General features: G+C 43.7%; 1 protein-coding gene across 5 annotated transcripts in view; it reads left to right on the top strand.

Moving 5' to 3' along the window:
• Nucleotides 1–24,311, top strand: part of EFL1 (elongation factor like GTPase 1) — a 104,939-nt gene that overhangs the window by 53,235 nt on the left and 27,393 nt on the right. For all 5 annotated transcript variants that reach the window (XM_036932043.2, XM_036932038.2, XM_057494754.1 and 2 more), the window contains 2 exons: nt 15,765–15,896; nt 19,007–19,154. In XM_036932043.2, the coding sequence (XP_036787938.2) occupies nt 15,765–15,896; nt 19,007–19,154 (280 nt within the window). The remainder of the gene's footprint in view (nt 1–15,764; nt 15,897–19,006; nt 19,155–24,311) is intronic.

Genomic DNA, 24,311 nt, shown 5'->3' on the forward strand with positions numbered 1-24,311 from the left:
TCTTGTAAGAAACCAGAGAAAACTTAGAAAAACAAACTTAATCCAAAGTAAGATTAGGGAAGTACTGTGTTTGTAAAGCCAAAGCAGATAGTCAGGGAAAACAAATGGACTGAGAATGGAAAAAGCTATTAGAAATTAAAAGCATCCTTGTAGGATTTTAAAACAAGTAGTGAGGAACAGATTTCATACTGAAGAAACTTGAACCAGCGAATGAAAAGAAAGCTAAAGAGATTCTAACAGAATTCAAGAAAAAAAGATGAAAATTCTGAGTGCAAAGAATGGAAACATGGAAAATAGACACACAGAATTCAATACAAATATGCGTGTATATTAATGTGCATGCATGTGTGTTTATACTACGAAGAAATAGTGGGAGAAAATTTTCCATAGATGAGGGGCCTCATATTAAAAGGGCGCAGGCCCTGAGTGGTCGGCGTAGCCGGGGACAGAGGGCGGGGGCAGGAGAGAGGCGACTCCTGGGAATATTCCAGATGGAGATCTGGAGTTCAAGAATAAAGAAGATATTCCAAAGAAATTAGTGAAGGGGGAAGATATGAGAATGTTGAATATCTTGATCAGGTGATGGTTACGTGTGTGTATATACACAGGTCAGAATTCATCAAGCTGTCCGCTAGGATGTGTGCATTTTATTTAGGTACCTCTCTATAAATATTTTTTAAATAAAGCAAAACGGAATATTCCAGAACATCCAGTTCATTTAAAGCGGGATACCCACTAAAAAAATAAAGACCAGCATGAGGTTTCTCTTCCTGTCCCCAGAATTTGGAAGGGAATCAAATGTGATGAATGAATTCTCTAACCTTCTGGACTCATATTTATTCCCCTCATTAGAATGTAAGCTTGATTTAATAGGTGTGCATAATACATTGTACTGTATGTATAAATCGAATGTAAAAATTAGATGCTTGGCCACAAGTAAAAGCTTAGTATATTCCCCCAAATAGAAACTACGTAGGCTATTGTAAACTAAAAATAAAAATCAATGCTAAAAATTTGTTCAAAATAATTCTCACCAGTTAGATACTAAAGTAGAGTCTCTTAATTAAGTCAGTTTTACAGCAAAATAGAAATTAAGTTTGCAACTACAGGATGTAGTAAGATTTAAAACATTTGTATTTTATTTTAACCAAACAGCCTTTGTGGAAGTTACCCTCACTTTACAATTTTTTTTCAACTGAGAAATAAAAAGTGAAACTTGAACTCCAAATCCCTAGAGTGTTGCCTCCCTTGCTGTTTGACAAGTGCCCCCCTGGGTGTCAGTCAGCCCCCTGCTGCCTTCCTTTGCCAGGTGATGTGTGTGAGCACTGGAGATGACTCTGAAAAGCAAATCAAGAATGGCTTACGGAGAAGGGTAAAACAAAACATCAAAGGAGCTCCAAGTTTAGGAAATGATAAACAACGTAGCTCTAGATATTAGCTAGAGTCATTACGGGCAGAGGTTCCAGGGAGGCTCGGCTCGGAAGACTGTCTGCGCAAGCCCTGAACAATTGGAATTAATTGCACAGTATCAGACTGATTATAGGTGCCAGTTGCAGTGGGTGAAAGAGTGAGTCTCAGCCATCAAAGAGAACTCAGGTACTGTGGAGGTTGTCAGCTGTTGCTATAGAAGCCAGTGAAGCCAAGTCGTGTAAACTGGAACCGCCCAGAAGTTGAGTAGAAAGCTCGTCTGGACAGTCAGATCCTGCAGGACGTAGGAGAGGGAAGCCATCGACTCAGGAAAGCCAGATGTTAAATTCTCAGGAATTTTGCTAGCTAGCTAAGTCTTACATGTAGCCATTATTAAAAATTAAATTGTACAATTTATAACTAAGCTAATTATATCAGAAATAAAGGTAATTAATACTTAAAAGTGGATCCAAAAAATAAGAGGCTAGTGTTTCTGGCAGTAGCAAAATGTGTGGAAGCTGAAATGCCTCATATTTGGAAGTGGTTCAGTTCATACTATGAGAGCGTTCAGCTGCTAAAGCAGCCATTTCCTTTGACTTTTTATATAAAGAAAATGTACTTTAAGTTGGGCTTTACTGGAGAGCCAGATAATGGTACTTTAGGGTAGAATGTTTTGTGTCACGTTAGTGGCTTTTACCCTTTTGCCTTTTGCCTAGTGCCCTGCATTTTATGGATATTAATTAAAAGTGTAGAGGAGGGTGCCTACATGGATTTTAATATTGACAGAAGTGAGATTCTACATATCAAAGCCTATAGTTGTGGCTCTGCAACTCTGAGTATAAAAAACTAGCTTTTGCTTTTATTATTTAGTAAGAAAAATCTGAAATCGTTCCACTGGAGAGCGTCCAAAAAATCAATAAATAGGAATAGGAAGATAATCACTAGAATTGATAAATAGCAGGTGAGTTTGAGAAGATCAGTGCAATAGATAAACTTTATGCTCACCGAGGAAAGGGGAAAACATACATTGGGCATGAGTGGAATTAAGTAATACACACTGAGATTTTTAAATTGTAGGAAAACTGTGTACTTTTCAATGCTAAGAACAGTCACAGACTAGTTAGTCTTGCATATGTCAATAACTAGTGGTATTGAGTTTTAATTTAAATTTGATTCTGTTAATGAGGTTGAACACCATATATGTAAGTTGGCCACATGCATTTCTTTTTGAGTTGTTTTATGTGTTTGGTGGCCTTTTTAAATTGGGCTATATTTTATTTTCTCATTTATTGGTAAAAAACATTTTATTTGTTAAGGCTATTTATCTTTGTTCTGATATATACTTTAAATAATTATTTTTTCCATTTTTGATTTGCCTTTTAACTTTATTATGATTTTTGCCCTAGAAAAGTTTAAAAACTTTACAGGCAAACATGTGATCTTTCCTTTTTTTTTTTTTTTTTTAATTTCTTTTAGGTATTTCGAAGTTGAAATTTTTTTGTTCTTTAACCTTTTTTGCTTCACCTTTTTATCTCTTTTCATGTAAAATGTGCATTATAATGAAGTAAACAGAACTGGTTTATAGAGAAAAATTAAGTCTCACTGTTGCTCCTGATAAACACTCCTTTCGCTAGTGTTCGGTGTGTGTTGCTCATACAAACAAACATATGTCATTGGATTTTTATCTTTTCTTACCATGTGCCATAGAGGTGTGATTTTAACTTCAATTTTTTAATTTTGCAAATAGGTGACAGTGTCCTGGCTCCGTGAATTAGGGGCCGCGGGGCACCTCTGCGTGGCCAGTCGGCCTGTGCAGTCAGCAGGTGCAGACGGCTTTGTCTCCGCGAGGCTGTCATGCTGGGATTTGAAGACTGGTTTCTTTGCCTTTTCCTTCACGGGGGCGTTTGGTGCCTGTGCCCACAGTCTGGGGAACTGGAGGTCTCATGGTGTAGCCGAGTAGTGGACTTACTGTCCACCCCACTCTAAGTTGTGCTTGTCCCAGAGTCAGATGAGAACACTCTACATTTCTGTTTTTATCATACACGTATTTTGGCTGTAGATTATTTCACCCCACTTTATCCAGCAATCTCTTATCTGTCAACCTCTGAGGAATCTGGCAGTTAGGAATTTATTCCTCTTCCTTACAATCTACTTAGTTTCCATTTTCTTCCAAATGGGGAAAAAATCTCCAAAATAAAGCGAAGGATGTGAAAGGTTGGAGACAGGTCTGGAGGGTGTGAGCACCTGGCAAGTGTCTGAGTTGACAGGAAGCTGTGCTGATCGCGCTTTAGCAGGTGGGCTTAGCTCCTTTCTGCTGTTGCTCCTCCTGGGAGGGAGCGACTGGGCCCTGGTGGCCTTTGGAGCCGGGACGGCTGCCTGGTCAGGGAGAAGCCTCTGTGGCAGCCAGTGCCCTCCTCCAGCCCCCCGTGGTCCGCGGGTCAGCCCGACTGCAGGCTTGTCCTTTCCATTGCTAGAGTGACCTCCTGAGGCTAACGATGCTCCTGGGCCTCCGTCTCAGGCTGTGTGTGTTACCCGTCCTTGCCCTGCTGCCTGGTGGGCACCAGCAGTGTTAGGTGCTGTTCTGAAGCCAGTGTGTCTCAACTGCAGATCTTTCCAAGATAAGTATCTATAATGATGACTTTCCTAACGATATCGGAGATGAAATATTTAGATTAAAAAGTGTTATTAACCACCGAGGAAATGGTAATTGTAAGATCAAGTCACCAGCCACTGCTCCGTCCCGCTTCACCTCTCTCCTCACAGCGGCCCTGGAGCGCCGCAGCCCCGCAGAAAGTGCGGGGCGAGAGCGGCGGAGGCCGCCCCGGAAAGGTGAACCTGCCATTAATCATGTGTCCTGCTGGAGCAGGCGGCTCTCGCACCGTGAGATGACCTGGCATTGTTCTTCTGGGCGCACTTCCCAGGGCTTTGCACTTTGTAGGGAATCCTGTGCTCGGTTTTGTTTTAATGTTGGCGTCAGTAACTCCCTAAGAAATTTAACCAGCTGCCAACTGACCCTGTTCACAAACAGAGAACACAAGGGCCTATTGTAGACCCCGTGATAATATTCAAATGGCTAAAAATTCAGCTACTCAGAGCTACAAAGTAAATGTTGGACCATCCTGAGGACCTTTGTTGTCACTACATTTCTCCTGCTCCTTCCATAAGATCTAGGGAGGGTGGGTATGGTTGGTCACCAGCTCCCCCTCACTGTCCTCTGCTGCCCTCCCAGGGGCAGGGGTGTGACATTGGTAGAGAGCGAAGAAGGACTGGTGACTACGGGTAACGAAAGGTGCCCTGGATGGTGGTGTGGCACCACATCCTACGGAGGCAAGCGTTTCCCCCAAAAATAAAGAGATGAACTTCCCCAAGAAGCGAGTGCGGGAGCTGCATGCCACATAAACAGACTTGACCGCCAAACTGGTTTTTATCCTGTGAGCTTGAGAAACTAGGCCTGTGCCCCTGGTGTACGCTGTGCTTTGAGTTACTGAAGAAGGAAGTCTATGTTAAGGACAAAATTACTATAAATATGATCAGTATCAACTTTTCTTTCTCCCCACATTAGAGAAATTGGCTACTTCATACACAGTTAGAGGGCTTTTATGTAAAATTCCCCCGACAGGTTCCAAATGAGGCCCTGTATGAACTGGGAGGGGTGGGCTGCCAGTGGGGTGTGTTTATTGTTACCCTTACTCCACCAGTAGCTGGACCCGGAAGCCTCAAAAACTGGTTTGCATTAGTCTGTCTTAGGAAGGCTTGTTCACAGATGCCCCATCACATGTCTGCCCCGTGGTCTGGTGCAGTGGGCAGAGCTTGATAAATCAGGAGGATGCTTGTGGATGTTCAAGAAAACATGCCTTAGTGCCCTGGTAGAGCCAAGGAGGTCCTCCTGACATAGCCTTTTCACGGTCCTCCTGTTTGGGGCCCGTCAGAAATTGTGATCTCACCTCATGGTATTTCTACGGTCTTTGCCCAGAGACGTGCACACGCTGGGGACCGTATGATGGAAATGACTGGCTTGTAGTGACTGCACATTATTTTGCTGACCTTACTTTTTGAAGCACTTACTGTCCATCTTTCCTAGAGCCAGGGGATCATTCCCCGTGATGTGAGCTAAAATGATCTCACTCTAGTGGTGACTGGGTATCAGCAGTGGTGGCTGCTGGGAGCAGAGGAGATGCTTGGAAAAGTCTGCGGAATGTGTTGGGTGTGTTTTATAAAAGAATAAAGGCAGCAGTAGAGAATCATGTGATGTTTGCTGGGGATTGTTTTCTCCCCCAAAAATGAAACAGACCAAACACCAGAGGGTAGTTTTCTAAGCCGCTTTGAGCATCTCCCAGTGGGAATTTGAAGAGACCAACTTCTGAGTGAACCATGGTGTCAGACACCACAGGGTGGACAGAAGCGCGCAGCCAGTGGGAGGTGGGGGTGCTTATTTGAATAGGAAGTGGTTTGCTCGAGGGTAGACGTGCTCGGAAGATCCATGTGAGGACACTGCAGCGAAAGACTCGTTTTGTTGGCTGTGCAGAGGGGAAGGTGCAGGAGGCGTTTTGTTAGCCGTGCGTGAGATGGAGGGGAAGGTAAAGGAGGCAAACCACGTGCTCACTCTTATTAAAGGTTCTGAAATGTTCATCTTCACTCGGAGTGAATGGCATCCCTGAAAGACTCAGAAGCCTTTAAATACCCATGCAATTCGTGTTAAGTAGCCTCTTTAAGTGAACTGTTGTTGATGCATAATAGGTGTATAGGAAAGTTTGCAGGTCCTAAAAACCACAGCTTGGTAGTTTTCTAAGCTGAACACACGGTGTTACTAGTGTCCAGATACAGAAACAGAACATTGCCCGCATCCCGAAGCCGAGCGCCTCCCAGTTACTGCTGCCTGCACCCCACACCCAAGGCTTGCAGCTCTCCTGGCCTCTGACGTCGTGGACTGAGCTCCTGTGTTCTGGCTCCGTGCCCGCCGGCTCACCGCACGGACTCTCTTGTGGGCTCCTCTTGGTCAGCATTCTGGGGTGAGATTCATTCCTGCCGCTGCGCGTGGTCTTGATGTGTTCGTTCTCGTTGCCGTATTGTGACCACCGGTTTGTCCCCACTTCTGCAGATGGGCACTTAATTTATTCCCAGTATTTGGCTAATAGGAATATTGTTGCTTTGGATATTTTTGTATGTCTTCTGCTAAATATGTGTGCCCGTTTCTGTTGACGAGACGTTGCTGCGTCACGGAGATGTGTGTCCCGGCGTAGCGAAAGCGCCGATTTCCGCTGCTCCGGGAGCGTCCGGAGCCGCGCCCGCCCACAGCTCGCCAGCGCCTGCCGGTGCCTCACGGGCGCTCTGCTGTGAATGGAGCAGGGGCGTTCGGTCCTGATGCCCAGTGAGGACAGGCTCCTTTTCATTCATTTACTGACCATTGAGTTTTATTCATTTCTGAAAGGCAGTAAGTCTTTGTCCACTTTTTTGTTTAAGATGCTCTGCATGCTTCATACTGATTGGTGGACAGTCCTTGTGTGTTCTGCGTGGAAGTCCCTGGTTGGATAGATTCACTGCGGTTATTTTCTCCTGCTCTGTGAGTTACCTGTCTCCTTTCTAGTAGTGTCTTTTGACGGACAGCAGTTTTTTATCTTAATAGAGCCTAATGTTTATCAATTTTTTTTTATCATTAGTGCATCTGTGTCCTGTTGAAGAGATTTGCTTTCTCCTAAGCCATGAAGAAGTTCTGTTATTCTTCTGTAAGCTTTTGTTTTGTTTTGTTTTACTTACGAGGTTTAGAGCAGTAATCCTCCTGAAAAAGGTTTTTGTAAGTGGTGTGAGCTGGGAGTCAAATTGTTTCTTCCAGTGTGGGCATGCCGTTGGCTTGGGGTCATCGTCAGGTTGCCACCTCACTGCAGTGTCACCTTTGACACATACCAGTTTATATAATTTTCATTCATTTGATTCTGTTAATGGCAGCTCTTCTTAAAACTCAGACGTTCTCATAGCTTGTGTCTAATGACCAATCATGGTAAAAATTACAGTATATATATATTTAATTATTCATAATCTTAACAGCAACACTATTACAATTTTCATTTTTATATCTCTCTTAATTTTTATTTATATATCCTCTCTGCATAGAATTGTAGATTTTGCTTTATCTGCGTCTAAGTAGTCTTCAGAATCCCCCTGATCAGTGGCCGTCTGGTCTTCTACTGACAGTGCAGCGTGTTTAGTGAGCCAGGCCTGTTTTAGGCACTGAGGCTGTTCTGAGTGATGAAAGCTGCTTCCTTATGGAAATTCGTTGGCCTATTATTTTACAAGAGAATAGCAAATGAGAGTGGGTATGTCAGTTTGGGGCCCCTTCTTTGGTTATTTTCACTTCTTTTTAACTGAATCTCATTAGTCCAACCCTCTAGTAGATTCCTTTGCCCTTTATAAAGAGGTGTAAAATGTTGCTTTACAACACCAGTCCCAACGAGGTGTGCTTTCATAATACAGAACTCAAACCCGCAGCTGTCGTTGGACCTCACCAGCGTCTAGGGCGATGTTCACATAACCGCAGCCTGGAGCCCTTCTTACCTTATTTATCTGTCACGTGGTCCTTCCACGACTACAGAACTACTCTAAATGCTGCCACTTCTCACAGAGAAGTGATGCCTGCACTGGGAAAGGTATTGGCTTGAATTAAAGTGACCTGTTTGCTTTAAATTTAGTTAACATTCTAAAGTGTCGTATTTTCCCTAAGGGATTAGTTTCTTTAGTGGGTTCCTGATATCAGGTAGGCTGTGTTTGCTGTAATGACTCCGCCACATCAGGATGCAGACACGTGGTGGCCGTCTCAGAGAGCTGGAGCTCCGAGGCCCTGGGATTGGGGTGAATTCCTAGCAATGATGTGACTGAGTTTGGGAAATGCTTCCGGAGCACTTGTAGTGACAGAATACAGATTGGACTCGGTTGTCTTCACCTCCATCTCCTCCATGGGGCTTAGCACAGGCTTGTAGACACAAGTGGTCAGTAGTATTTGGTGATGTAGATCTGAAAAGCACAGGAAAGAATATGAAATATTCCTCCACCAGCTGTTCTGAGCCCTGCCCTCAAATGAACCACGATACATTAGACTCTTAAGTTCTCTCAGACCCTCTAAATTCCATAATTGCTGAATTGACTTCAAGGAAAATATTAACACTGGAAAAGCAATTGTTAAAATGGTGAAGGACATGGTTGCAGGTGGCAAGTGACAGGCCCACACGATGCCAGGTGGCCTGTGAGTGGATCGGGAGGCATCAGGGCCCCTCTGTGGGGTCAGGACTGACTAGGGCTTCAGGGAGGGCTCTCAGACTCCTCACTCTCAGGATCTTGATTTCCTCAAAAAACCTTCCAGCTCCCTGTCGGGATAGGAATCCGAGACGCTCTCTGCGGGCCACCAGGTACTAGGCCAGCCAAGTCTGGAGGTCCAGAGGTGAGCGCAGTTGTGGTTTCTAGGGCCTAAGTTGACAAATGCAGGTGTGGTGCATTCACAGCATGACCCCAGGGTTTGTCGCTATGCGATGATTCCAGCAATGGGAGCACCCAAGGCACAGGAGCAACAGAAAAGATGTTTTCTACCATGTGGTTTAAAAAAAAGTCTTAATTTTAAAAACAATATGTAAAATAATGAACATCCATCTAGAAATTAAATGCAAAGATAAAGTCATCTGCATGCCTACCCAATTTCAAAAACATCAGTATAATACCTTAACTGTAGCATAATGGGTATAAAGGATAAATAAAAGGGAAATAACTTAGAATAAAATGAAATGCACTGCAGCACGTGGTGGTCAGCCTGACTCTTCTAGATGCATATCGAGCCAGACACTTGCGGTCACCGTGAGAGTGACATGGCGGCCACAGGTGCAGCTGGCGCAGATGTGAGGCACTGACGATTCAGATGCCATGAGTGGCTGTGGGCGACATGGTGAACAGCTCACTGTCAGAACAAAATTCCTGAAAAGTCAGTGTATATTAAACTGGGCAAAAAAATACTTTGTTATTAAAATGGCATGAGATTTAAGCTCAAATCATTTCAAACAGGTTTGTCCAGCAGAATACGCCAAGGCTGTGTGACTTGGGAAAACTGGTGTCATTAAAAGACCACCAGTGCTCACTGTGTCTGCGTTCATTTTTCTTAAGTTGTGTTAGTTTCTTGAGAAAGGAGTTAAGCTGACCCCCGTGATTTTCCTTTAATCTGCTCGCAGCTCACAGAAATAGCTCGTAGCTGGAACTCTGCCCTTCTCTAGTGTCCTGTTCACTTAGGTTTTCCTTAGTTTTCTCGTTTTGATAATTTCAGTCGGATCTTTTGTATACTCTCATGAAGCTGCCGTTTCATCGAGAAGTGACATGGCTTCCTGTTTTTAGTTGGAAATACTTCAAGTTCAAAGGCAGAAGAAACCCAGTTAGAATTTCCTCATTGTGCAAAGCCACATCACTTTTCTTTTTTCTCCTCTTAAGACAAATGTCCTGCATTGTTTTAAATTACACTAGATGTTTTATGCTTTTTACATGCTAAACTTTGTATGTTTTCCCATTTATTTAATCATTTCAATTGGGATGCATATCTTGAAGAAACATCCCTTAAAACCATGTGCACTGACTGAATACAGACTTAGCAAAGCACATAAATGGGTCTGATTGTGAATATGAATGTGTGCCGCATGGAGAAGCTGTTATATTGTTACAGTTAACTACTTAATAGCGTATGTATAAAAAATTAATGTGCAGTTCCTGTCATACACCAGCAAAACCTCTAAGGTGACCAACAAGTCTATTAAAACAACAACTGCTCCAGCCACTGTAGCCACCACTGCCACCTCCTCCCTTCTCTGAGCGCTTACTGTGCGCCCAGGACCCTAGCATCTTGCTTGTCTTACTCAGCACTCACATTACCTGTGAAAGTACCACGGGCACTGTTTTCATGTTATATACGTGCAAACTAAAACTTGGGAGACATTAGATAGCTGGCAGAGGTTAGAGCTGTAATAAATTCAAGTTCCTCTGATTCCAAATCAAACATAACGATAATGCATGTTGACTAAATAAAGGAGTGGAAGGTGGTTGCAAGGGGCCAGATACGTGGAATGGATGGGATGAAATGCCCTTTCAGTCCTGGTCATGCTGCTGGTGCAGCCCTGGAATGCCTTTGGCTTCTCCTAGGGGCATCATGTGGTGCCATTTTCCCACCACAGCACTGTGCCCTGCAATATCTGCCTAGTTTTCTCCATGTTCCTGTATGTCACATTCTCTAGGAAGTAGCCTTGAGTTTCTCTCGTCACATAAACAAGCCTGTACTTTTCCCATTGCAGCGTTTATCCCGCTAGATTGTAATAGCCTGGTGGCCTGCTTTTATCTGCCTTCAGATTTTAAGTGCTGAGGACAGAACTATGCTCACGTTCACTTGCTGGTTGAAGAAACAAGTGCCTATTTGTACCTCTGCCCTTAAAACAAAATAATTGAAACACTAACCAAGAATTGAATAATGTTTATCAGTTCTTTGAAAGCATGAATTTCTAAGCTTTTATGCTTAGACACCAAAGAGAAAGGCTCAGAAAGGTACTAGAGGGGGGAAAAAAACACACAAAATCAACAGGGTAACTATAGTCCAGAGGAAGAAATATGGTTAAGAGTTAAAATGTTGATCACAGGAAGAACTACTACAAATGACAGGAAGAAGTTACAACCCTAAAAGAAGAGTAGAGAAATGCTTTGAACCAGTAATCATCTCAGTTTTCCAAGTCAGATCTGCACCTTGTCCGTGCTGTGGCCTCGCCGCACCCCCCACCCCAACTCCTACAGTAACCCAGCCCTGACGCTCTGCTCGGGCCTCTGATTCATCCCGTCCCTCCCTCCCAGCCTGCGGTGTCTACACTTGGTTTGGTGTTCCGGGCCCTTGAAAATCTGTCTCTGTTACCTGGAGCCTCACTTTGGCCAGCCCCTCCTTTGTCCTCTAGGCCGTAGGGATTCTGAGTGACTCTGGGTTCCCAGAACATTCCAGGACTTTGTATACACTGTGTCCTGGCCTGGGGTTCCCTTCCCCACCGGTGCATCGTTCTTACCAACCCTTCACATTTCTTTCTGTTCTGATGCAGAACATTATTTTAAAATATTTTAAGTAATTAATTGTCCTTTCTCCTGGGCTAGCCTCTCTAGATCCTTTTGGCCATGGGGTGACACCCTGAGAGACAGTCAGAAGGTTCCGCACTGATTGCTCTCCTGTGGGCACCGAGGCACAGTGCCCACCAGGTGCTCTTCCCTGCTCCCAGGCGCAAACTGGGCCCCTCCCACAGCGTTCACCCTAGACCTGCCTGACTGTGGTCCCCATGCTGAGAGCCAGGCTCTTTCGGGCCAGCCTGTTCCTGCTGAGTGAGGCGGTCTGCTCCCTGAAGATCCTGCCTTGGGGGATATAAATTGATGCCCCATAGTGACACCCACTTATAACTCTGTTACTTGGTTCAGGACACCAAGGGGCAAGTTTCTAGCTCTCCTCAAGTACAGACAAAGATAGCAGGCCTACACATTTGTAAACAAAACTTCGATTCTTCAGGTATTACTTTTTCTCAGAAGTCTCTCTTCTGAGAAAGGGGCCCCATATCTCCCTTGAAGTAGCTCAGGATCTATTATTAACTGGTTATGGGCCCCACCTGTCCCTGTGATAAGGAAAAAGTTTCTGCCATGGTGATGTCTTGTGGTAAGATTTCCCCACTCGCCAAAACACTAAGGAGTGAACGGCAGCTGATTTAAGGGCCTTGCTTAGCATACTGGGCAAACTGGACCCGTCCTCTGAAAATCTTCACTAAGCAATGCTCTGCTTCAGAGAGACCAGCCACATGGGCTTGGAAAAGGCCTGTTTCATATTTATGTGCCTGCCTGTGTCCGTGCCAGGAGTTACAACATGTGTAATGACCCTGACGCCCTTTGTCATTGGGTGAAAGGAAACAGAACCTTGAGTTTTTTTGACAAATGTAGAGTAAGAGCACTGATGGCAGCAGGGGTGGCCGCCTGGCGTCCAGAGGCAGAAGGACCTAGAACACCTGGGGATCCTGCACCTTAAAACTACTTTTCTTATACTGGGCTGAGTCCTGGCATCTCCATTGCTGTCAGGAGCCTGAGGCTGTGCAGTCGGTCCTGCAGAGCAGAGGCCAACGGGAGTCCCCGAACTCTGTCTAAGCAAGCTGAGGGCTCGTGGAGTGGCAGTGGTAAAGTTGGCTTGAAAAACCGTGATCTAGAACATAAACATGTCTTCCCACAAAGCTTTGTTTAATCCCAGTGTTTTTACACCCAGTGAAAATGTACTTTACGAATGCAAACTTTCCTGAAGGTACTGATGTTGCCCAGACTGCAGGCAGGCACACCCCAGGAGGCAGGGTCAGGGCTCAGAAATGATTTCACCATCCTCCCACCGCCAGGGGCCTCAGCCCACGTTTATTCAACCAGTGCAGCAGGGAGTTGTTAGGAACAGAAAAAAGGTCATCAACACAGGGCCAGTCCATGTCCCAGGCCCCACACAATATTCTCATTTCAAAAAGTGAAAGATGAGATGGAAAAGATGCTTCTTAATGTTGTTTGTTCCTGGAATACTTTTAAAAGGTGAACACTAGAGAGAGCCTGGAAAAGATTTTGGCTTGACATTGCTTGCAAAATGCTGGTTTTGATTAGGAGGAACTGCCAGGGCCTGTCCACGCAGAGGAAGGGCTTGTCGCTCACCTGGGCACACTGCCCGCACCCGGCGTGAGCTGGGCACCCGTATGACCTAGTTTTACTTGTTACACAGAGAAAAGTTAAGACCAGAGACAACGTGGGTCATTTCTCTTTAGTCTGACAAAAGTTTCTGGTGTTTGTATAAAAAGAAGCATGTAATAAATTGCTCCCGCTCCATGTTCCTGTATTCTCAGTCTGTTTTCTCTCCCTCTTGCTTTTATTTAAATCATATGCCCTATGTTGATAAACATCTTTTAAAACTTGCAACCTCTTTAGTCTTTAAAACAAATCAATGCCATACTAATTTTGGATTTTTTTCCCCTGAACTCTCACTTCTCCTTCCCCAGAAATTCAGAAGTGATTTCCTTGAGGGACTATGTCCCTCATCCCCTAATCCCAGTTTTGAAAAATGCTTTTAACAAATGTGCTTCATGTGAAGGCATTATTCCTCTGTAATTGTTATAATTGTGACTAAAGCAATCAAAATGAGAGGATAGAAAATTATATGGATATTTTAGCATCAGTTCTGGAGGAGGGAAAAAGGAAACTATTATCAAAATACAAATAGTGACAGTATTAGAATGGGGTGATCATGGTTATGGGTATACTGCTCTTTTTCAAAATTGTACTTAATAACATTTTTAAAACAAAAAGCTTGTTTTAAACAGTGTTTTGTAAGAGTATAAAGTTGTACGCTTAATAATTATAGTACATCAAGAAATTTGCAACATGATTTTTGAATCATTTAATTGTGATTCATCCAAGTAACTTTAATGGTCCTGTACCTTGGTTTCAAAATCATATTTAAAAAGAGGTAAAATGGTGACATGTAGTGGAGGTGGCAATACTGTGGTATTGATTTTCTCCTGCTTTTAGGGGAATTATAATCATGCTCACAAATCTGGACATTTCAAAATAGCAAGAATAGATTCGGTACTAGGAACAGCAAGAGGTACACCACAGAAGTTCAGAGAGACAGTGTCCAAAACACAGTGACCGTCTGCAGCCTGCGGCCCTGGTGACACAGAGGAGGCCAGCGCTCCCCTTCTCGCTGAAGCCACGTGCCCTGCATGCAGGAAGGAAATGCATGCCCGTCAGGGGCAGAGGCAGGGTGGTGAGGTTTGAGAGGGAATGTCCGCCGTGGGGTCCTCTTGGCCTCCCGGCCCCGGGAGAAGTTGCTGTTTCTGGTGGACTTGGTGGCAGCTGGCGCACCTGGCTTGGCTGCACCGTGGGAGCAGTGGGGAAAGCTATGAGAGGCTGTGGCCGGGTGCAGACCTCCGTGTGCTGGGCCGGCAGGTGTGGCAGTCAGCAGTGTAGACCTTGACCAGGGAAGTACAGCGGAGTCCCAGGCACTGAGGTCAGTGCCCGGGAAACTTCAGTCTAAAAAGGGTCTCCTGTGCACAAAAGGTCTTAGAAATCACCTGATGAGCCGAGTGGTTCCCGGAGCCAATGATATTTAGCGTGAGGCAGAAGAGGGTTTAAAGAATCTGACAAATGCCTTCAGAATCCAAGGGAGCTGGTCACAGTGGAAGCAGCACGTTTTCTGTAGGCCTTTGGGGACACGGCCCGCGGACGCTCGAGGCGGGGACACGGGTTCCTCCTTGCCAGTAGAGCTGCGCCTGCTGCAGTGAGGCGGTGAACTCCAGTGGCAGGCGGGCGGGATGGCAGAGCGGGTCTCAGCCCTGCGGGCCTCCTGCCCGGCTCGCGTCTCGGCCTCTGCCTCGGTGCCCCCACTGGGCTGCCTGCAGTTGTGGGACACCCCATCACCGCGGTTCCTTTTCATCCTCTTGTCAAATGAAGGCAGCAAAGTTGTTTCCTTTGTTCTTTTCCGTAGTTGTTTCTAAGCCCAGGATGTACAAGTAGATGCTGATTAAATACCCCTGTCCCTTTCTCCTCTGTCCCCTTCCTGTCAGTCAGGTACCCTCCCCTCCCATGCCCTCCTCTGTCTACCTTATGCCAGCAGCACAGAAACGGCCCTTGTGGGAGATTCCGACAGGAGGCTTGGTGCGCCCCTTCATCTCTCTCTGGGGCATTCTGTCTGTTCCCATCTACCCAGACAAGTGTGCACCCTTTGGAGTTTCGTGCACCCTGAGCCAGGAGCCTGACGTGGGGCGGAGGGGGGGGGGGAACAGGGAAAGAAGAGGGGCCTGACATTCTCTTCTGAAATCTGAGTGTTTGACTGAAATCTGGATGTGTGAGGGGTGGCTTCCTGTCAGTACTCCATAGCAACATCAGATTTTAAGTCTCTAAATTCCCTTTTCCCACATGGAAGTACATTCAGCAAGAGATATTTCAGTAGAGACTCATCAAATTGCTATATTTTGAAAACGAAGAGTTATAATTAGAAATAATTAGTATTTTCAGACATACGTATCTGGACATGAGTATTTCTGTAGTTAAAGCAGGGATGTGTTAGCCCAGTTTGATGTAACATGATTTGTACATTTGGAAAACAAAAACTAGCAGAATTTCTGTATTTAACATTATTAAATTAAATAGCATGCAGGGGTACCAAGCCCAGCGCAGGTCGACCTCATTCCTTGTAAAAGTTTTTAAGGATTTTTCTTCTGTGACTTATGCACTGATCTGATGCTACTTTTCTCAAGTAAATTCAGAATTCATCCTTTACTGACCCCACAGATCTTTTCTCCCTGCAGGAATAGGGGGCCTTCAAGACTTTGTGCTGAAGTCTGCGACGCTGTGCAGTTTGCCGTCCTGCCCGCCATTCATACCACTCAACTTTGAAGCCACTCCGATAGTGAGGGTCGCTGTGGAACCAAAACACCCAAGTAAGATGACTGTGTTTAAAGCATGTGATGTTCATCGTGCTTTTTGAATGCGTGCATTTAATGCTTGGCTCCTCATAGTTCATTCGGCACGATACTGTGAATGTCCACACAGATATAAAATAGAAGTAATCTTTCCAGCCATACAAACTGGCAGCTCCTCGAGGGGGATCCAGCCTCTGTCGTAGGACCCTAGCATGTTTAGGCAGCTTCACTCTCCAGGGAGACGGTGTTCTTTACAGCACAGGCGTGTCCTCTCTGATCCCCCACAACCCCAGCACAGGTGGTGCCTCAGCAAAGCTCGTGTTTGTGCGGCTGTTCTTAGAACCTTGGCCCACAGGCCTCCGTTCAGAATGCATCTGCCTCTTCCTCCAGGTTTGCTCTCTTGTCCAGACTCTGAGCACTTGTCTGCTGAGGAAGCACGTCCTGCTGCTTTCCCCTGGCTGGGTGGGGCCCGCAGACACCAGGCCGCATGATGGTCCCTCCTTAGTTGTTGGTTTACACCATTTGCCTGGCCAGTCTGGTAGCTCTTGTACTTTCCTTCCCGTGACCGTGACCAGCCCCTCACTCCTGTAACTTTGCTGTTCCCAGTGCTTCGTGGCTTTCAGCGAACTCTCCAGACTGCGCTGTGCAGGAACCAGAGACCAAACGGGTGAACTGGTGGTTTTCTCTTGAGATGCACAGTGGCCTCGTTTCCTTAGCACCTCTCCACAGGGCGGGGGCCTTTGAAGGCCCGTCTCTCCCTCAAGTTCTGAACATGCCTTAAGCACTGAGGATCCCTGGGGCCCTAGAGCAGGTACCTGGACCGCTGCATCTCTGGCCTGCGGGCTGCCGCCATTTGAAGGTTTAACCGGACACACAGTGGCTCATTCACATGAGCTCTCAGGTTGGTGCTGGCTGGCGACCCGGCTTCCTCCCCACAGGGAGCTTCCCCTGTGGCCAAGCATCTGGCAGCGTAGCATGGTGGCTGGCTTCTGGCAACAGGGGCAGATACGGCAGTGCATTTCGCGATCCAGCTCTGGCAGTCTCAGGCCTTGGGGACCTGCAGCCTCCTGTCGGTTGCTCAGGCCCTGCTGCCCTGTGGGGGCTGCTACCCCAGGGTGGGTATCGAGCAAGGATGACTGGGGCCGTCTGGGAGGGTGGCTACCAAACAATGCTTCATTATTTTTGAAAATCTTAACATCTTGTTATAATGGCTATTCAGAGGTCTGTTTCTGAGTTCTGTTTGCTGTAACACCTGATTTTCATTAATGTATGTTGTCTGGAAAAGGCACCCCACAAAGTTATATAGTCCAAATGGAAAAGGTGCACCATTGGCTGCCTTCACTAGACTGTAATATCCATTTTACATCCCGTTTACCAGCTACACAGAAGTTTTGATGAAATGTAATTTTTTTCCTGATCTCAGTTTTCTTACATAATTAAAATTTGATGTCAATTTTCATATCTTGAGTGAACTATTCATTTGGAATATTTTTAAACAGGTTAGGAAAACTAGCTTCCAAATTTTTAACAGGTTTTATAGATGAAGTGTTTATGTTGTTACTGGCCACAAAATGATCATTGTAAACAATTGTAAACATCTAATATCAAAATGTCTTCATATTTCAAATTTTATTTGAAAAGCTTTCTTTTTTGCTTATTAAACTGTCACCTGTATCGTGAAGAGACAAGCTTAAGTCTGCATGCCTTTTTTTAAAGAATTTGCTAGGTTCTTATAGTGGTGACGGCTGTTGTCTTTATAATTTGGCTGATGAAGAGCTGAGGAAAATCTTTTTTATTTACTGTTTATGGTTCCCTTGTACTTGTGTTACTCGTATTATCAGTGGTCTTCTTGCACGAATCCTTTTAGACCACATTGCAGGCGCTGTGAGGGCTGTTAGTAAGCAGTAGGTAATATCTGTAACTCCCCTGGATCAGGCAGAGGAGGACTACAGTGTGCTGAAAAGGAAGGAATGAGGACGTGCGTCCACCTGTGCACACTGGGCCCCGGCATCCCCTTCGTGGCTCCTACTGGCCTAGCCCAGGAGGGTCAGCCTCCATCAGGGAGCAGGGCCTCTGGGGCCAGCTGCCCACAGGCTCAGAGCCAGTGGCTCTGTGATCCCAACAAGTTCCGTAGCTCCGCGTTGCTGTGCGTGAGCCCTTGTGTATTCAATGAGAACTCCTTGTCCCTACCCATGTGTGACAGGTGCTTGCTTGTCTGGTACATTATTAGGCAGTATGAAGTGTTAGTTATCATTAGAAAAGCTTGATTTCAAAAATAAATAGATATGGAATAAATACGGATAACCCACTTCTGTAACATATTGAAAACCACTGGTTGCAGAAAGTTCCTGTGGCTTTGGTTGTTTGGCATATTGAAAACCAAGTTTGGAGGAATTGCTCCTTCAGAGGTGGAAGTCAAATAAGACCACATAAAAATCTTAAAAATGCCTTCAAGGCCAAGGTCTGTACTAAAGTTCTAACAGAGACTCCCTCTAACCTGCCTTGGCTGAGTAGTAGTGGCTGAGTATATAGAAAGGGTGAAAAAACAGCCAAAACTGAGATGGGGATCAGAAGCCCCATCCGTCCCCTCAGCTTCTGATACCTGCAGGGAAAAAGCAATTCCCAGTGAAATACCCAAGCAGAGGCGAACATAGAGGTCCCCGGGGTCAGGGCGCTGGGTCGCGGGCCGACCCGAGGGCAGGTTTACTCTCAGACCCACAGTCCCTCCATCCGTCAGCTCCACAGTTGTTTAAGTGTGAGGCTCTGCTGCAGTTCCTTGAGTTGAACGTCATGTTAAATGCTTCTTGTGCTGATTGGTGATTTTATAGGTACTATTTGGGGAACCGTTCTGCTGCATTTCTAGGCACATAATATATGCCTTTGTAGTAAGATTTTGGCGGGGTCTCAGGTATAATGATGGTGGTTTCTGTTTGGTGAGTGGCATAGATCAGCTCTGAGACAAGCTTGCAGGCGTTTCATGTTCGTTATCACCTGTACAAATAAATTACTAGAAGGTAATTTTCTTCACATCACTGTGTTATTTGGAAGAAAAACCTTTATTTAAGAATCTATTTCATTGTATTTTTCCTTGTATTGCATTTAATCAGTATTTCATTTTGTTAATCTAGGTGAAATGCCTCAGCTTGTTAAAGGAATGAAGCTGTTAAACCAAGCTGACCCCTGTGTCCAGATTCTAATCCAGGAGACTGGAGAGCACGTCTTAGTCACGGCGGGGGAAGTCCACCTTCAGCGATGCCTGGACGACTTGAAAGAAAGGTCAGGTGGTGATGGAGGTGGGGAAACGATGGTGTCACAATCAGGAGATGTCTTAGTTTCCTGAATCAGCTGAACTTAGACTGTGATTTATTTTTGGAGAAAAATGAAATGCCCTCAGCTCAGACATGAACAGCTACTGTATTGGTTTATAGATTTAATTTCTATAATTAACAAAAAACATTCACTTCTGTACTTGAATAACTTTCCATTTTTAGCTCGAGTCAAAGTATTTTCATATGTATGTATTTTACTTTAAGTACACACACAGCATATCAGGGCAAAGAGACAGAATCGTATTTTGTAAACTTAGGCTGTAATTCCAACAAGCTTCTTCCTTATTGATATGGCCTCTACAATCTAAGCCTTCAGGAAAATTTTATATTTATTACGATATGTACCTGTCATAAAATAGGAATCCCAAATCACTTCTTGTAAATAACATTTTTCCTCTTTATTCCTAAGATAATGTAAATTTATTATAGCAATTAGGACAACACAGAAGAATAGAAAGAATCATTCAGTTACTGTGCAGAGATAAACACCATTACATTTGGATTCATAAACCCCTAGTCTGTCCTGTGCATGTTCAGATACAGAAACCTGAGTCCCAGCTCTAGTTACTTAGCCTAGAAGAACCGCTGGGAGCGGTGTCGTGGCTCAGAGGTGGCGCTGTGCTGCACGTTCTAGGCTTACGGTCTGTATTATCCTTAGGAGAGGATGTTCCCTTCTACACCGTAACTAGCAAAAAGTTATCTGGAAGTGTCTCTTCTGCCAAACTTTTGTCATCCCTGCACATTATAATTTTTTTTTAAATTTCACCAATCTGCAAGACGTATAAGAGGTGTTTATCAATTATAGATAGACCTTTTCTGTGCCTACTCATTAGTAAGTATTGAATTAGTAGTACTGAAACTTCCTTTATGTGTTTATTAGCCATTTGGATTATTTCCTTGATAAATTGCCCCATAATGGCCTTTCTTTTCTTTCTAAATATTCTGACTATAGTAGTCATAATGAAATAATTATAAATCACTGTAGTCGTATACTAGATATTAAATGCCAGTCTCTTCGTTGGACACTGCTTGTCTCATTCAATCCTTGTAACGACCCAGTGAGGTCGGGGGTGTAGCGGTGTAGGCAGCCACTGCCACCCACCCGCGGGGCGACCGGCGGTGGCTGCTGGCCCAGGTGCTCACATCCCCGCTCCCCAGTTCGCAGTGGCCCCGTGGCCTCTTCCTCCTTCACGTGCGTTTATAGCCATAATTAGTACGAAGTTGGAAGGTACGTGTTCCGTTTCTTCCACGTTTGTTACCATTTGCTTGGAGTTTCTGAAGGTTCTAATGTTTGTTAGAGAATACTACTGCTCGGATATCTCAGAATATGTGATGTGTTTTAAAACAATAATTCTCAAAGGGTTTTTAAAATATTAGAACCATTGAAGCATTTTATTATTTGGGGGTGATCTTTGAACTAAATTATGTTCTCGCTTTTCATGTTCTTTGCTACCAAATTAAAATCCATGTTAAATAACCTTAGATTTCTCAGGCCATTAACTCCCTTCTAAAGTAATGCTTTTTGGTACTTAGAATTATATTTCAGTAATTTTCTTCCCATAAACCTAAAGCTGATTTTAATTGAATTACTTATTTGTATCTTTGTTTAGTCTTTTTTTGTTTTTATCTCATTTTTGTCATAATCTCATCATTTTAATTAGGAGTACTTTTAATCTCAGAAGAAAAAATCTACATGATAGAGAAATTGGTTTTCTAGAAACATGCCCTTAGCAGGGCATTAAAATATCTTCATAAATATTTTAATAATACTACTGTGTTATTTGGAAACCATTCTATGTAAACCTTTTTAGAAACTATCCATATCTAAATACCTAGAAATAACTTTGACTTACATTGAATGAGGATAATAAAAGCAACAACATTTGCTTTTCAAAAATATATAATGCTTGAATGATACACTTTATAAATTCTGAAGTGCTTATTATTCACTGCTTTTCCAAAAAATTCCAGTTTCTAAAAGTGATGACACCTCCTTAAAGACAGAGCAAGAACAGTTTCCTTTGCACTGGGTCCTGGTAGGGGGAGAGGTAGCCTCAGGCTCAAGCTCGGTACTCCGTGCTCTCTGGCAGGGCTCAGAGAAGTGGCCTGGAGCCCACGGGGTGGGCAGCCCCCCTGCTCCACTTTCAGGGTCAGTGGCAGGGAAGTCAGCTAGACCCAGGGTGGGAGATGATGGTGGGCAGACCCGGTCGGGCAGGGTTTCATGCTCTGTGCTGTTCTGGAGCCCTGAGTCAGCTGGTGCTGACAGAAGGCCATGGCGTCCTCAAGTGCCCCAGTGCCCCAGAGGAGTTGAGAGCCCTGTAATGAATTGGGTGCTGGGCACCTTGTCCTGGGCCGAGAAATGGAAGAGAACATTATGCATGGTTATACCAATAAATTTGAAAGGAAATAGACAAACTCCTAGAAAAGTATGACCCCAGAAGAAACAGAAAATGTGATAGTCCTCTATCAAAGGAATTTAAAGTTGGAATAACTTGAAAAATATCAATCAGTATTAATTTACCAGGTTAATAGAAAAAAGGAAAGAAATCATCCCAATGGAAAAAGGAAAAGCATTTGGTAAAATTCAACATTCACACATGATCAAAACTCTTAGCAAACTGGAAGCAGAAGGGAATCTCCTTAAATTGTTAAGAACATGAGTAATATTCTAAAGTTCTTTTAGCTCTCATAGGACAGAACTTGCCGTCTAGTATATACGCTTCTTTTTTCACTCTCACATACATTTTTCAGAGTGCATTATGTACAGGTGCGGGAGGTAAGGAGATTGATTATGTGGCATCTCCAGGCCAGAGAAACTGTCAGAGTTCTTAGCGTCCCCATCTCAAGGGAGTAATGATCAGACAGGTCAGGAAGCCACAGGAAATTGCCTGGTAGTCTGGGCTGACCATGCTCTTTCTGAAGTCAGGATAGACTCTGCACAGTGAGAATTTAAAGGACCTTTGCCCCAAGGGGCTTTGCAGGTGTGACGACCACACATGTACCTCCACTTCATGGTGGGGAGTGGCTTGCACTGTTGATAAGTAACGACTCCAGGAGACTGCTTCGGACCAGTGAGGCTCACAGCCCTTTAACCATGTGATGCGAGGATGACGGCACAAACACATCCACTCTCAGTTTGCGTAGCTGTGAAGTTGATCTTCAGTGTTCTAAATACATGAATGTGTTTTCTCTAAATAGTGATAATTTAAAACATATTTGCCTATTCCCAAGATTTCTAGGTGTTATTCTTTTTTTAAGACCAGTAATGGATATTAGATGTTACTGAACAGCAATTTAGTATCTTTTAAAATAGTGATATCGATTACTTTGGCATTTTTATGTGATGTATTATTTTAATAGATCTCCAAATACAAATCAATTTTATAACCTATGAGGAAAATGACTTAGTGTGAAGTACTTTTTTAATACACTGTTTAATTTTATTTTTCAGTATAGCATGAAGCAGATTATAGAGTATGGATTCTGAGGTCAGATCTAGATTTGAATCCTAGCTTCTCCACTTACTATCCATATGACTTTGAAGAAGTTATTTAATCTTTCTTATCTACAAAATGAGGATTCAAAATGAATATAATAATATACCTACTGAAGAAGGCATATATGTAAAACACTTAGCAGAGTGCCTTGAACATAGTAAGTGATTAGTTTAAAAATACATATCTGGTTTTTTTTCATTGTTATCTTAGGTTTATCTGAATTCTTGGGTAAGATTGAACTACACTTTTGTCTATTATGCTGTCTTTGTTAGGCTTTAGGTGTCAAAGTAATTTTGAATTAATACAAGGGCAGGTAGACATCTCACTTGTATATCTGCAGCAATATATAATGAAAGAAGCTAATCCTTGAAAGTGAAAACACCTGACAAAACTAAAACCTGTCTTGGAAACACTTTTTTTTCCTACAGCATTTTAATTTTCTTCCACACATTATGTCTATTAAGTTTCTACATCCTAAAATCAATTTTGGTAACATTATTTTTAGAAAACCATCCATTTATTGAGTTTTTGGATTATCAAAAATTATAAAATCAGATACACCAAATACCTGCCCACACCTATGGGATGTAGACAGCAAAAACAAATCTATTATCAAATGTAAGCGTTTCAGAAACTTTTACTTTTAACATCTAGTTCCCTTATTTAATAACATTGCTGAAGGTAATGCTTGAACTAGGATCCCAGAATTAATATACTATATACATGTACACACACACACACACACCCCACACCCACACCCCGCATTGACAGTAGCAGGCACAGACCAGACCCAGACTTAAACATTACCTGGGAGTGAGGTAGACAGAAAATAAGAGAGAGAGATTATGTGGTTTCATCATCATCAGAATCCATCCATGCCAGTCTCCAGAATCCACCGTCTGTAAATACAACTCATTTGGAAGAAAATGCAACATGAAATTAAACTTGATAACGTGTGAAAAGGGCTTCCTGAACTTGGTGCCCGACTGAGATTCAAGACCTGTGCTGTCCAATACAGTATCCACTAGCCATGTGTGGCTATTTTAAAGTTAAATAAAATCAAAAGCTCAGTTCCTCAGTCACACTAGCCACATTTCAAATGCTCAGGAGCTACATATTGAATAGAATTAAAAAATTATTTCCCCAGTTCTGCTGACCACATTTCGGGTGCTCAGTAATCGCAGAGCAGGAGGAGAATGCGACCAGCGCTGCAGAAAGTTCCCGAGGAAGGTGCTGCTCTAGACAGACTCCCAGGCCACGCCGGCCTTGCCATGAGTCCCGTTATCAGAGCCAGATGCGCTGTCAGGGCTGATGGCCCAGAGTTACATGAGTCTTTGTCTGTTATAGAGTTATAGTCATTGAGCTCTTCTTTTCCAGATTCTTAAATATTATTTTAAGAATTCATATGTCCAATCCTAATATTAATATGTTTATTTTTCCACTCTAAACATTATCTAAACAGGTGTTTTGTTTTGTTTTGTTTTGAGAGTAGTCCAAGCAGTGAAATTCTAATACATGCAGAGAACTCCCTGAAGGTGCATTCCCATTGGAGGCAGTCTTTTTAATCGGACATGAAAGCGGTTTAAGTTGACACAATGTAAAGGACC

The sequence above is a fragment of the Manis pentadactyla genome, chromosome 18 (assembly GCF_030020395.1).
Source record: "Manis pentadactyla isolate mManPen7 chromosome 18, mManPen7.hap1, whole genome shotgun sequence".
Taxonomy (NCBI): domain Eukaryota; kingdom Metazoa; phylum Chordata; class Mammalia; order Pholidota; family Manidae; genus Manis; species Manis pentadactyla.